The following is a 14,296-nucleotide window of genomic DNA, read 5'->3' as shown; positions in this document are numbered from 1 at the left end:
GCCTTGGAAGGATCCATAAGTTACTCATCTATAAGCAACTTAACTGCCTACTAAAGTAAAACCCAGTTATTTTAGAAGATAGACAATAAAATCAAGACACAACAATATAAAATCCACAATGTCAAGCACCCAATAAAAAATTATTACACATTTTAAGAAGCAGGAAAATGTGGCCCATACAAGGATAAGGAGCTATCAATAGAAATAGGCCCAGAAATGATAGCAGTGATGGTATTAGCATACTTGCACATTAAAATGACTAATCTAAAAATGCACACAGGAAAGAAACAAATGACATGAAAAAGAAACATATGGAACTTTCAGTGTTGAAAAGTACAATATCTGAAATGAAAAATTCTCTGAATGAGATTAACAACAGATTATATATTGGAAAAGAAAAGAGTACTGAACCTGAAGATACAGCAGTAGACCTATCCAAAATGAAAACAGAAAAAATAAAAGACTGAAAAATCCCCCATCATCTCTGTAATTTATAGACAATATTAAACAGTCTAATATACATATAACTAGAGAAACAAAAAATATTTGAAGGAATAATGGCCACATGTCAAAACTTGACAAAAGTATAAATCCACAGATCCAAGATACTTAACAAACCCCAAGCAGGACAAACATAATGAAAAACACACTAATGTACATCATAATCAAACTTCTAAAATGCAAAGATAAAATTTTAAAGCATTGAGGAAAAAGATGCATTGTTTATAGAGAAGCAAGATAAAAATGATTACAGACAAGGTTTCACAAGATATCTAAGCCAAAGGACGCTGGGAGGGTATTGGTAAAGTGTTGAAAGAAATTTTCAACATAACTCTATCTTTATTTGGGAAATATTTTTTAAATGAAAGAGAAATAAAGACTTTCAGTCAAACAAAAGATGAGATGATTTGTTGCCAGGAGTACTGCTCTATGAGATATGTTAAAGTGGAAAGAAAGCTTTACAAAATGAGTAAAAAAGATATGAATACAAAAGAAAAAGTGAAATTATTGACGTTGAGAATGAAAGGTGGTGCATCACTTCAGACCTGACAAACATTAGGAAAATGATAAGGGAATATTATGCCCAACTATGTGGCAACAAATCCAATGACCTAGATGAAATGGAAATTTTTTTTGAAAGACACAAATCATAAAAACTTAAAAAAATAGAAAATATGAATAGTCCTATTTCTATGAAAGAAATTGTGTTCATAATTTAAAACTTTGCAACAATAAAATTGCCAGGCCCAGTTGGCTTCACTGATGAATTTTATCAAGCATTCAAAAGGAATTTCCAATACCATAAAAATTCTTGCAGAGGATTGAGGAGGAGAGAAGACATTGCAGCTTGTTGCTCCATAGCCAAATGTTTTGGCTCTGCTAGGATCTAGTAATGTGCTAGGAACACTTGATCAAGGCATCAGATGACCATGTGCTCATTATTATCTGGGTTTCATTGAAGGTACCAAGTGATCAAGTCTGGCATACCCAGCAGTAGCCTGTAACAAGGTGGAAATGTTACATCTAGGATAAACCCCAAATATTATCAAAGGGTATGGCCAGGTAGCCCAGACTCAGAGCTACCTATCACCCAACTCAGAGCTCTCTTTCCTCACGCTTGCAGCTGTTGTCACCCAACTTAGAGCTCTCTTTCCTCACGCTTGCAGCTGTTGTCACCCAACTCAGAGCTCTCTTTCCTCACGCTTGCAACTATTGCCATATAAAAGTGTCTCACAAAAGCAACAAAAGAAGGTGATAAAAACCCAAGCTTTTACAGTTGGATCAGCTTAATATGTGGGAACAAGTAAAAAAATCAATGGAAACTGCACAGTAGATACACTCAGAAGTGGCCTTAAAGGTCCATAAAAAACAAAAATATTCTTAATGGACAGAGCTGTGAGTGGTACCTGGTCATCTACTTTGTGGAAAGAGACATGGCCCAAGGTGAGAATATATCTATTTCCTAGGACAGTAGTCAATGGCCTTGCCATCTTGCCAGGGACCTGTAAGGGAAAGGATTGGAAAATAAAAGATCTAGGATAAAGGAATGTGAATGAACATGAGAGTTGACAAGAAGTATGAAGATTTGTACCTCATACATTAACAAAAAGGCTCATTTAACAGATACAATGTGTTGGCCAGTTGACATTAACAGTTTTGAGTATTGGCCTCCCCTGAATGGGCATGCTTGAAATATTAACAGGATGCCAGGATGGCAGAGATAGAGGCTATGCATGATCTCACCAGCATGAACTTCTACTTTCAAGGCAAATCCAACTACCGCCACCTCTGAACATTCAACCACACTTACCCACTGGGATTTTTTGTTTCTTATCCCTGCATCTCTGGGTTCTGCAGTGTTCTGATACTCAGAGGGTGCACTCTTTCCAGGGGACCCAGCAAAGGTCACACTGAACTATGATTTACTGTTACACCCAAGGTACTCTCAGCTTCTTGTGCCTAGGAAATAACAAGCAAGAAGAGGAATCACTCTCTCAGCAGGGATAATCAACTCTAAATCAACAGGAGTTTAGTACTGCTGTTATACAGTAGGGACAGGTAGAAAACCTGTGCAACCCAGGTGATCCATTTGGCCACCTCCTGGTACTCCTTTGCCATGTTGTAACTGTGAATGGACATGTGTAGAAATCCAGCCCCTGAGAAGGGGCTATCATGAATACAGACCCCTCAAATATAAAGGTTTGGTTCATACCACCTGGTTAGGCACCAAGAATTTCTGCTCTCCTGTCACAGGTGTCAGATCTGCAAACATGAAATCTCTCCTGAACACTTCCTCCTCCTTTATCCTTCACAGGAATTTCCTCCAGTAAATATTTTGCATATCCAGTCCCATTTTGGCATCTGCTTCTTCAAGGAGCCAAACTGACACACAAGGGGAGTAGTTCAACCTGATAAAAGGCATCTGCACAGTATCCTGCAATGTCACATTGGATGCTCTTCCTTTAGAGTACAAAGCAAGTACACTCACAGTACTCCAGCATTCACAATTCAACGCTGTATTGGTGGTCCGAGCCAGAGCAATAAGGCAAGAAAAAGAAAATAAAAGGCATACCTCTTAGACTCAACAAAATAAAACTGCGTTTACTCACAGATACATGATTATCTTTGTAGAAAATCCTAAGGGATATATAAAAAATCTTGTTAGAACTAGTAATGAGTTTAGCAAGGTAATTGGACACAAGGTCAATGTATTAAACTAAAGTATAATTCTAAATTTCAGAACTAAACAATAGGAAATTGCAATTAAACAATATAATTTATAATAGCATCAAACCCATGAAATTAAAAAATGTATATTTAGAAGCTTGAAACTTAACATGAAAGAAAGCTTGAAACTTAACATGACCAAATTCTTAATTCTCATTCACTGCCCCCAGTACTAACTCAATCCATAGTACCTATATTCTCTCAGCTATCCTATCTAAGCCCCCAGAGCTATTCTTTACTTTTCTCCTCCTCCTCATGTCATAGCCATCAACAATTCTGGTGATACTTAAAAAATATAACTTGAATCCTGCTGTTTTCAGCACCTTTCCTAGAGCAGTCCCATTTCTTGATCTTATAACTGGCCTCTGTGCTTCCATTTGTTGCTTCCATGGCCATGACCTCATAGTAAACATTTATTTGAGCGAGGTGTCCTAGCAGAATGGTCCTGACTCCTGAGGGAAGATCTTCATGGTACCTCAGTTCTCTGACTTACCAGGACATGGTAGGGAGTAAGTGGAGAGCAGGTAGTAATTTTCACCAGCAGAATTGTTTTAATCTTTGTTTTATGGTATTTTTTGCTTAAGTAAAGATTGTTACATCTTTGCATTTCTGTGGAGAGGGATGGTGTGATTGGGGCAGTTTGCAAGATTCCTAGTTCAAGAGCTCCCTCTGTTGTCAGTGTAGCATAGCGTTAATTTTTAAAAACGTGTGTGGTTGAGGGGGCTGTGGGTGTGTTCAGGGCATTTATGGGAGGAAGCTGTTCCTTGATTTTTTTTCATATTCTTTTGTCTTTAAGGATCCTAACTTTCCTACTCTTGGTTTTTCCTCCTTCACTGTGCAGTTTTCTAAAGGCACTTTTCCTTTATCATTAAAGTCCCCCTCCCCCACTTTGCCTGGAAAAGTTGCCTTCCCAAGAAGCCACCTTGAGTCTTGCACACACTTAAAGTCTCTTCCTTGATCTTGTTCTGATCCACGAGGACTCCTTCCCAGCACTTTTGCATGTAGAGTGAACTGTCCCTTCCTGTGATTTTAGATCAGTATATAGCCTTTTCCCTCTTCTTTCTTCCCTGCAGTCTTCCCCAGACTATCCTCCCCAGAGGCTTGGGCAGCAGGAGTATAAGGGTAGCCTGATAGGATTTTATGTTTACTTTTTTTAACCTCTGGTAATTTGAAGTTTAGACATTCTGTCTTTTATTCATGCCAAGGGCATGCTTTTATGTAGTTTTCTCTGTTATTACTATTCTTTTATTTATTTATTTTTTTGAAAGGAATGTGTTGGGAAATATGAACTGACATAGCAACAAGTTACCTCAGTTATAGAATTTCTTAGTTTCACGCCTTTCAAAATTTGGGTAATTAGTTCACAAAAAGCTCTTTCCAGGCAGAGTTGTATTCTGCTGGAAGTAGGATTTAACTGATCTCTGGGGGGCCACCAGAAAAAAAAAGAGTCCTATGAAATTAGAACAGATTCAGAATGATTTCAGAACCCATGCTGACAGTGATCTCCTAATATCTATTTACCAGAAATTGAGATAAAATCTGGGAAAAATATTGTTGAGTATGCTGAGGATTTTCATTCTGATACTTTTTATTGGGGCTGGGTTAGAATGGAATTCCCTTATTCCAAAAAAAGGCAGCAAGAACTCTTCAGGGAGTAGAGCATCTACCAAAGTTTCTTCTTCCTCACCCATGTTGCCATGTCAGGGCTCTAGTTCTGGTTTAAGAGTTTGGTAGAAATATCTTTATGTACAAAGATGATTATATTCTACCCTCTTTTTTTTTTTTTTTGGCAAAGTCATCAAAATCCGATGTGTATTTTATACTTCCAGCAAATTAAAGTTTGGGCTAGCCATATTCCAAGTGTTTGATAGCCACATGGGTTACTTAAGTTATGGGTGATTTAAGAATGTAATCAAAAGTTATTAATGATGTTTAAGATGTAGAAAACTAAAATATAAGCTCACTTATAAAAACATGTATAGTAGATTGGATCATTTTTCCAATTCGTCATGCTTTCCTTGTGTTTGAATTGCTCACCAAGGGCCCTGGCCCTGTAATTTTGAAGTCCCTCCCACTGAAATGAAATATACTTCCCTGCCCCACTGTAGTTGGGCTTCATCACCTGGCTTGATGGAATTTGGGTGAAATGTTAGCGTGTGCATTCTGGGCCAATGCTTTATACCTCTTCCCTTTGATATGAAAAGAACATTTCCTGGATAGTCACTTATTCAAGGAAGAGAAAAGACATGTGGAACAGACTTACACCCAATCTTCAGCCTAGATCCTGGAATTCAAAGACCAGATCCCAGAGCCTGAAGTCCACCCTAGCCTGATAAGTTGCAGTCAACCTGCAGATTCGTGAGTGGGAGATAAGTGCATACCATTTTAAGCCATTGGGCTTTGGGGCGTGGTTTGTTACATAGCATTGTTGAAGCAATAGCTGACTAATAACATTACATAAAATAGGAGGAGAGGGCAGACACTGATTATCTGTCAGGAAAAAGTACTAAAATATATGCTTAATGCCAACTCATGCATATTGCAATCAGATTGGATACCCTAAGATTTGGAGCTAATAATTGGAGCATTTAGTCATCAATTTATCTCAAATATCCACACTGTGGCAAAATTCAAGGATTAAGAAATGGCTAGCAAATCAAAAGGTAATATGAGATCATACACCATTCTCTATAAATCCTAAATTAATATTCCAATCCCTAAATCAAGTTGATTAGTATCATTGTAAGTTGGTCCCAAAGAAATCTATTGTCATTCACAGATATGTACCTGACAGTTCTCTAAGTTTGTTTCTATTTAGCAACAAAAAGAGTTTACACTTGTAGATATCTGCACATTACTAAGTACTTACCTCCATTAACAAAGTTCCTGTTCAGCATCCCTCCAAGATAGTCATACTCCTATTTACAGATGAGGGGACTGATGTTCAGTTAGGAATGTTGATTGCTTAATGTCACATAGTTAATAAATAATGAAACCAGATCTAGATTCTATCTCCTTCAAACCAGCCTTACTATGTCTTTATTATCTATTATTATCTGTAGAGACATTTTCAAAATTACACATTTCCTAAAATGAAGGTCACAAAGAGTTCTCACAACACTTTCCCAAGGTTCTAAGGTTTGTTACTTAATGCAGTTATCATAGTATAGATGTTCAAACAGTAGAAAAACATTAGTTATGGAGTAAAAATTCTATGCTGATGCTCTGCTAGCCGTTTTCAGGTAAGTTAATGTTAATACCTCTACAAACCTAATGTGCTTTAGTTAGTTTTGTTTTTGTATCATATGGATTCATAAGTTGGCAAGTATTACTTTGGTTAAAACAGAGCTTTTCCAAAGAGGTCTACCAGCACACATCGTAATTATTGGCACATTATTGCACACAAACTCAAGCTACTTTACCACTTCTTTGTAAATAAAGACTACTTCATTTTTACATCCTCATGCTTGAAGTTGATGATATTTTATCTGTCTACAGCAAGAAACAGCATTGTATAGCCCCCGACCCCTAACACATTCAGCTTAATGAAAGCCTTCTACCTTCCACTTTTCCTTAAGCAACCTCAGAAGTCTACGATGAGCAATGGCTTGGTTCTAAAAGACAACCTTCAGCTATTGAGGATGATATCTTTTAGCCAATAGTTGCCATCTTGTTTATAAGGAAAATGCAGCCATTTTCTTTACTGTGTATACAAGCTCTGTAGAGCTGTTTGTTTGGTTTTTAACAAAGACAATACAAAAATAAATTAGGCCTCGATTTGGTTTAGGTAAGCAATCTTTTGAGCCACAGCTGTATTACTAACTGATCCATAATTGCTCTGCATTTATGAGGTACATAGTTTATTCTCTTGCTTGCCACACAATAGGCCGTGCAAGTTAAAAAGCTCCAAGTTTCAAGGCCTGGAGTTTTTGGGTGCCTGCCAGGACTGATCTGTTTAGCAAACAAGCTGGAGGGTGCTTATTAGTAGGTTGTGGCTTGCAGACCATGAAGCCCCTGGGGCCAGATGCACTGATCAAATGGTGGATCTATATACCAGCAAGGCCATTGGATGAAAAGGGGCACGGCACCACATTACTGAATATGCTTCTCATAGGCCTTAATTACGCCACTGTAAATGACTTCTTTTGTAACTCTTTCTGTTGGTCCAGAAGACAGGCTATTAAAGATTAACATAGGAACGATTTTTCAAATTAAAATGTAGACAATTCTGATGAGTTACAGCTATATTATTCATAGCATAAGAACAAGCCCCTGTTAGATTGGGAAAGTGAAGAGTCATATTTCTAGTGGAACAAAACATCTTATTTTCTCCAGTTGCATTTCTTTTTTAAAAAATTACTAGTCTTCTCTGCCCCCTGCTTAGATTTTTGTTTCTATTGAGTGACTCAAGGTGGCTTGAGGCTTTCAAATTAATGCCTGGTAGAGTATCATTGAGGCCTTAGAAGAATGAAGCTAGTCTGATCTATGCTACATCAAAAAAAAAAAAAAAAAACCTGGATAATGTCCTCTTTTGCCATTCTTGGTCTCACATATTTTTTTATGCCACCTTCAATAGTTTGCTCTCAGTTTTAAAGTGATAGCATAGAATATATTGTATGAGTGTTATATTTTAATAGGAGCTGTTTTAAGAATACCGATGTATGAGTGAATAAATTTTTGAGTCAGCTCAGCATGTCATTAACAAGACCTTTTGCATCTCTTGCTCTACTGTTGATGGGTTAATAATTTGCTTTGTTAAGGTTAGGAGATTATTGCCCTTTAAATACCAATTTCATAAAGTTATGTACAAGTGTGATACATAGGAAGAGAGACTTGAGAACACAGAGCTATAATATTTGTTAAAATGATAATGAGTGACTCTAAATATAATTTGCATTCAAAACAGAGCCATCCATATTATGACGATGTGACAAAAGAACAGCATAAAACAGTTTTGTGTATGCAAATGATATTTCAATCCCAAATTTGAGAAATTCTGGTAAAGGGACCAAACTAAAAAATTTATTTCCAGTTTCACGATATTCTTAGATTTACTTTACCATCTGTAATATTGGCATGACTAAAGTAATTTTTATTTAGGAAGAAAGTATTTACATAGAAAAATATAATCCTAAAAAGTATGGCTGTGGAGTTCCCGGGTAGCCTAGCGGGTTAAAGATCTGTCCTTGTCACTGCTGTGGCTTGGGTAACTGCTGTGGTGAGGGTTCAATCCCTGGCCCAGGAACTTCTGCATGCAGTGGGCAAGGTCAAAAAAAAAAAAAGTGTGACTGTTATGTCCACTAGAACTGTTTAGTATTGATAAGATTGACCATCTTTGTTTTTTTACCAAAACATTTAAGAAAAACCAATGCACCATAAAAAACACTACATGTTTCTTCTTTTATATAAACCTCAAAACCATTTTACCTAAGAGCTATGAAACTCTTATTTTTTCAATTTTTAATTTTTTTTTTGCTTTTTTTTTTTGCCTTTTAGGTCTGCACCTGCAGCATATGGAAGTTCCCAGTCTAGGGGTCAAGTTGGAGCTGCAGCTGCTGGCCTATGCCACAGCCACAGCAATGCCAGACCTGAGTTGCATCTGCAAACTATACCTCAGTTCACAGCAACACTGGATCCTTAACCCACTGAGTGAAGCCAGGGATCATGTTGTTTTTTCTGTCCTCCCCCCAACAAAGAAACCTATTCCTCTGTTGAGTATTTCCTATCTTGGGAGCTAATTCTTTGTTACTGAGATGAGAAAAATCGCCTTATGGACCAAATGAAGAAAAATTCTTCCCTGTCTTCTCCTCTCCAACCTCCCACTTCTAACCTGAGCTCCTTGTGTTCTACCCAAAAGGTAATTTGCTTCTCAGCCAATCCTGGGAGCAATAAGTAAGATACCTCTCAGCACAAGAGCCTTTGCTGGGGAGCAGGTTGGGGACTCAGAAACTGTATGAAGCCATTTCGGAAGTTCCATCCTTTCAGTTTCTCATACAAGTGTTTCCTCTATATAACAGTTTCAAAACACTGATCAGTGTTCGGCTCTAGGATTTTAGACTGGGGAGTCTTAACTGAGGCATTACCAATTCTACTAGTGTTCTGGGGCTGGCTTACCTATGTGCTATTATGTTGACTCCTTAGGCCTGGGTAGGACCAGTGCTGGCTGGAGGCTCCAGACAGCTGTTTGGAAGCAGCTTTGTCTGCTGCCCTGTGAACCATGCAGATAGTATCGTTATTACGAAGGATTAGGAAGCACTGGTTAGAGTAGTGGTTTCTAAATCTTTTTCTTTTTGGCTTTTTTTAGGGCTGCACCTGCAGCATATTGAGGTTTCCAAGCTAGGGGTCCAGTCGGAGTTGTAGTTGCTGGCCCACGCCACAGCCACAGCAACTCGGGATCCGAGCCGAGTCTCCTACCTACATCACAGCTCACAACACTGCCAGATCCTTAACCCACTGAGCCAGGGATCGTACCCACATCCTCACGGGTACTAGTTGGGTTTGTTAACCACTGAGCCATGATGAGAACTCCTCTAAATCTTGATCAGGGTTAAAATCACTTGGGAGAACTGTTAAAAACAAAAAAAGAAGGGACCAGATTTCAGGCTGCCCCCCAGGTTCACAGAATCAAATTCCTTGGCTCCTGGAACCAGGAAATAAGTTCTTTTTTTCCCCCTATGAAGTGTTGTTTGCTAATTGGAAACAATTTAAATACTTAATAAGTATTTGTTTAAATAAATTTATGTATTTGTATGATGTAATATCACATAGATTGAAAAATTATATCAGAAAAATATGTAATAACATGGGAAAATTTTTTTTCTTTTTCTTTTCTTTTTTTTTTTTTTAGGGCCACAGCTGTGGCATACGGAGGTTCCCAGGCTAGGGGTCGAATTGGAGCTGCAGCTGCTGGCCTACACCACAGCCACAGCAATGCCAGATCTGAGCTATGTCTACGACCTATACTGGCAATACAGGATCATTAGCCCACTGAACAGGGCCAGGGATCCAAACAGGCATCATTATGGATACTAGTCCATTTCATTTCCACTGAGCCACAATGGGAATTCCATATATCTGTGATATATATGTTTTCAAATTCTTTTCCATTATAGTTTATTACAAGATATTGAATATAGTTCATGTACTATACAGTAGGACCTTCTTGTTTCTCTATTTTATATATGGCAGTGTATATCTGATAATCCCAAACTCTTGCTTTATCCCTCCACTTCCTTCCCCTTTGGTAACCAAACTTTGCTTTCTATATCTGAGTCTGTTTCTGTTTTATAAGTAAGTTCATTTGTATCATTTTTTAGATTCCATGTATTATTATGTGATACTTCTCTTTCTCTCTATGACTTACTTCACTCAGTATAATCATTTCTACATCCATGTTGCTGCAAATGGCATTATTTCATTCTTTTTGAAGGCTGAGTAATATTCCACTATATATACATATATACACACACACACACATATATGTGTATATATATATGTATATATATATATATACACCACATTTTCTTTATTCATCTGGTGATGGTTGCTTCTATGTCTTGGCAGTTGTGAATAGTGCTGCTGTGAACTTTGGGGTGCATGTATCTATTTGAACTAGAGTTTTCTCTGGATACATGACCAGGAGTGGGATTTTTAGATCATATGGTACTTCTATTTTTAGTTTTTTTAAGGAACCATATTGTTTTCCATAGCGACAGCACTAATTTATTTATTTTTATTTTTTAAATTTTTTATTGCACTTTGCAGATTTTGTTTTTTACAAATTGAAGTTTTGCAGCAAGTCTGCATCAAGCAAGTCGGTTGGTGCCATTTTTCCACCAGCATTATTTTTAATTAAAGTATGTTTCTTTTTTCTTTTTCCTTTTTTTTTGATTTTTATAATGATTTTTATTTTTTTCCACTATAGCTCGTTTACAGTGACTGTTCTGTCAATTTTCCACTGTACGGCATGGTGACCCAGTTACACATACATGTATACATTCTTTTTTCTCACATTATCATACTCCATCACAAGTGACCAGACATAGTTCCCAGCGCTACATAGCCCGATCTCACTGCTAATCCATTCCAAAGGCAATAGTCTGCATCTATTAACCCCAAGCTCCCAATCCATCCCACTCCTCCCCTCTTCCCTCCAGCAACCACAAGTCTGTTCTCCAAGTCCATGATTTTCTTTTCTGTGGAAAGGTTCATTTGTGCCATATATTAGTTTCCAGATATAAGTGATATCATTTGGCATTTGTCTTTCTCTTTCTGACTTGCTTCACTCAGTATGAGTCTCTAGTTCCATCCATGTTGCCGCAAATGGCATTATTTTGTTATTTTTTATGGCTGAGTAGTATTCCATTGTGTATATATACCACTTCTTCCTAATCCAATCATCTGTCGATGGACATTTGGGTTGTTTCTGTGTCTTGGCTATTGTGAATAGAGCTGCAATGAACATGCGGGTGCATGTGTCTTTTTCAAGGAAAGTTTTGTCCAGCTATATGTCCAAGAGTGGGATTGCTGGGTCATATGGTAGTTCTATATATAGTTTTCTAAAGTACCTTCATACTGTTCTCCATAGTGGTTGTACCAACTTACATTCCCACCAACAGTGCAGGAGGGTTCCCTTTTCTCCATACATCCTCCAGCATTTGTTATTTGTGGATTTATTGTTGATGGCCATTCTGACTGATGTGAGGTGGTATCTCGTGGTAGTTTTGATTTGCATTTCTCTAATAATCAGGGATGTTGAGCATTTCTTCATGTGCTTGTTGGCCATCTGTATATCTTCCTTGGAGAAATGTCTATTCAGATCTTTTGCCCATTTTTCAATTGGATTGTTGGCTTTTTTGCTGTTGAGGTGTAATTTGTATATTTTAGAGATTAAGCCCTTGTCAGTTGCATCATTTTGAAACTACTTTCTCCCATTCTATAAGTTGTCTTTTTTTTTCTTTTTGGTTTCCTTTGCTGTGCAAAAGCTAGTCAGTTTGATTAGGTCCCATTGGTTTATTTTTGCTTTTATTTCTGTTGCTTTGGGAGACTGTCCTGAGAAAACATTTGTAAGGTTGATGTCAGAGAATGTTTTGCCTATGTTCTCTTCCAGGAGTTTGATGGTGTCTTGTCTTATATTTAAGCCTTTCAGCCATTTTGAGTTTATTTTTTTTGCATGGTGTGAGGGTGTGTTCTAGTTTCATTGCTTTGCATGAAGCTGTCCAGGTTTCGCAGCAATATTTGCTGAAAAGACTGTCTTTTCCCATTTTATGTTCTCGCCTCCTTTGTCAAAGATTAATTGACCATAAGTGTCTGGGTTTATTTCTGGGTCTATTCTGTCCCATTGGTCTCTATATCTGTTTCAGTACCAGCACAACACTATCTTGATGACTGTGGCTTTGTAATATTGCCTGCAGTCTGGGAGAGTTATGCCTCCTGCTTGGTTTTTGTTCTTCAGAATTGCTTTGGCAATTCTGGGTCTTTTGTGGTTCCTTATAAATTTTTGGATTGTTTCTTCTAGTTCTGTGAAAAATGTTGTGGGTAATTTGATAGGGGTTGCATTGAATCTATAGATTGCTTTGGGTAGTATAGCCATTTTTACAATATTAATTTTTCCAACCCAGGATCATAGAATATCTTTCCATTTCTTTACATATTCTTTAATTTCCTTGATTAATATTTTATAGTTCTCAGCGTATAAGTCCCACCAACAGTGTAGAAGGGTTCCCTTTTCTCCCTACACTCTCCAGTGGGAAACACATCCTTTAGAAATCTCTTAGGTGACTCTCATGTTCTACAGATCCCGATTGGAAAGCCTCTGGATTATAAGCATGGCCTTTGGGATGAGACATGCCTGTTTCAAATCACGGCTCCATCACTATGAACTTCATAAGTTATACAACTCTTTGAGCCTCTGTAAAATGTAGACAAAACCACATCATGCGGAGGGAAGAAGTACTAGCACCATGCCTGGTCCCAAGGAACACTAAATAAATTGTAGTTATCATTGTCATTTTTTTTTGTTTTTGTTTTTTTTTAGGGGCATACCTGCTACATATGGAGATTCCCAGGCTAGGGGTCAAATCGGAACTGTAGCCACTGGCCTATGCCACAGCCACAGCAATGCTGGATCCTTAACACACTGAAGCCAGGGATCAAACCTGCGCCCTCATGAATGCTAGTCAGATTCATTTCTTCTGAGCCATGACAGGTACTCTGCATTGTTATTATTATTTACACTTACTGGTACTTTATTGACCGGAGTTAATGCCTCTCCCATGGACCCTCCCATTCCCATGTTTATCACTCAAGATTAAGGCTACTGAACAACTATCCCTGGATCACATATATTTAGCAGTTTAGGGACCTCTAGAGATGGATTTGCACTTAATTGCTCCACCTGCCATTTCCAGGGCACAGAGCTGCAAACTCACAGCACAGACAGTGATGATAGAGAAGAAAATCAAGCAAACCAGCTCACCAGCCCATGAACTGACTCCAGCTTTACCACCTGAACCAATCTGGCTCTGGCTAATTTTGAAAAAGGTGAAATAGCTCTCAGTATATTGCCCAGGTGAGGAAAAAAGAAGTTTTTATTTCCTTTGCTAACACAGATAAGCATTCATATGTTGTAAGTGTAAATTCTTGTGTTTAACATTTTGCTTTGCATTAAATTCTGGCTTTGACTAAGACTTCCTAGAGTATTAATAAAACCTTGAGCTTCTGCTAGACAAGCAAAACTTTCATTGGTCAAAATTAAGAACAGTGCCATCTTCTATAAGCTTCTAGGAAAGAAAAAAATCAACTACAGCAAATGATTAAAAGGCAGCACCACTTTTAAAGATAAAAGTTTATAATTAGCATGGAAGTTCTGTAATTTAAAATGGAAAGTTTGTGAAGCTATAGGAAAGCAGGGTAAACTTTAGCTACAAAATAACCAGTTTCATATGTTAAAAATATCAATCATTTAACCCAAAGTGAACTAATTATCACACATTTCCTCCAATAAGGGAATCTCAGAGGTAAGCTTAGAGGAAATAAGTTGCATCCTTAATACCAATGACCAAACTTT

The 14,296-nt window shown here is 37.7% G+C and overlaps 1 protein-coding gene across 1 annotated transcript in view; it reads left to right on the top strand.

Annotated features, from left to right (window-relative positions):
* FTCDNL1 (formiminotransferase cyclodeaminase N-terminal like) overlaps window positions 1-13,863 on the top strand; it is a 178,336-nt gene extending 164,473 nt beyond the window's left edge. The window contains exon 6 of the mRNA XM_047773165.1: window positions 13,638-13,863. Coding sequence (XP_047629121.1) covers window positions 13,638-13,672 — 35 coding nt within the window. The 3' untranslated portion in view covers window positions 13,673-13,863. The remainder of the gene's footprint in view (window positions 1-13,637) is intronic.
* The last annotated feature ends 433 nt before the right edge of the window (window positions 13,864-14,296 follow it).

Source organism: Phacochoerus africanus, chromosome 3 (assembly GCF_016906955.1).
Source record: "Phacochoerus africanus isolate WHEZ1 chromosome 3, ROS_Pafr_v1, whole genome shotgun sequence".
NCBI lineage: Eukaryota > Metazoa > Chordata > Mammalia > Artiodactyla > Suidae > Phacochoerus > Phacochoerus africanus.
This window is presented reverse-complemented; position numbering and strand designations above follow the sequence as displayed.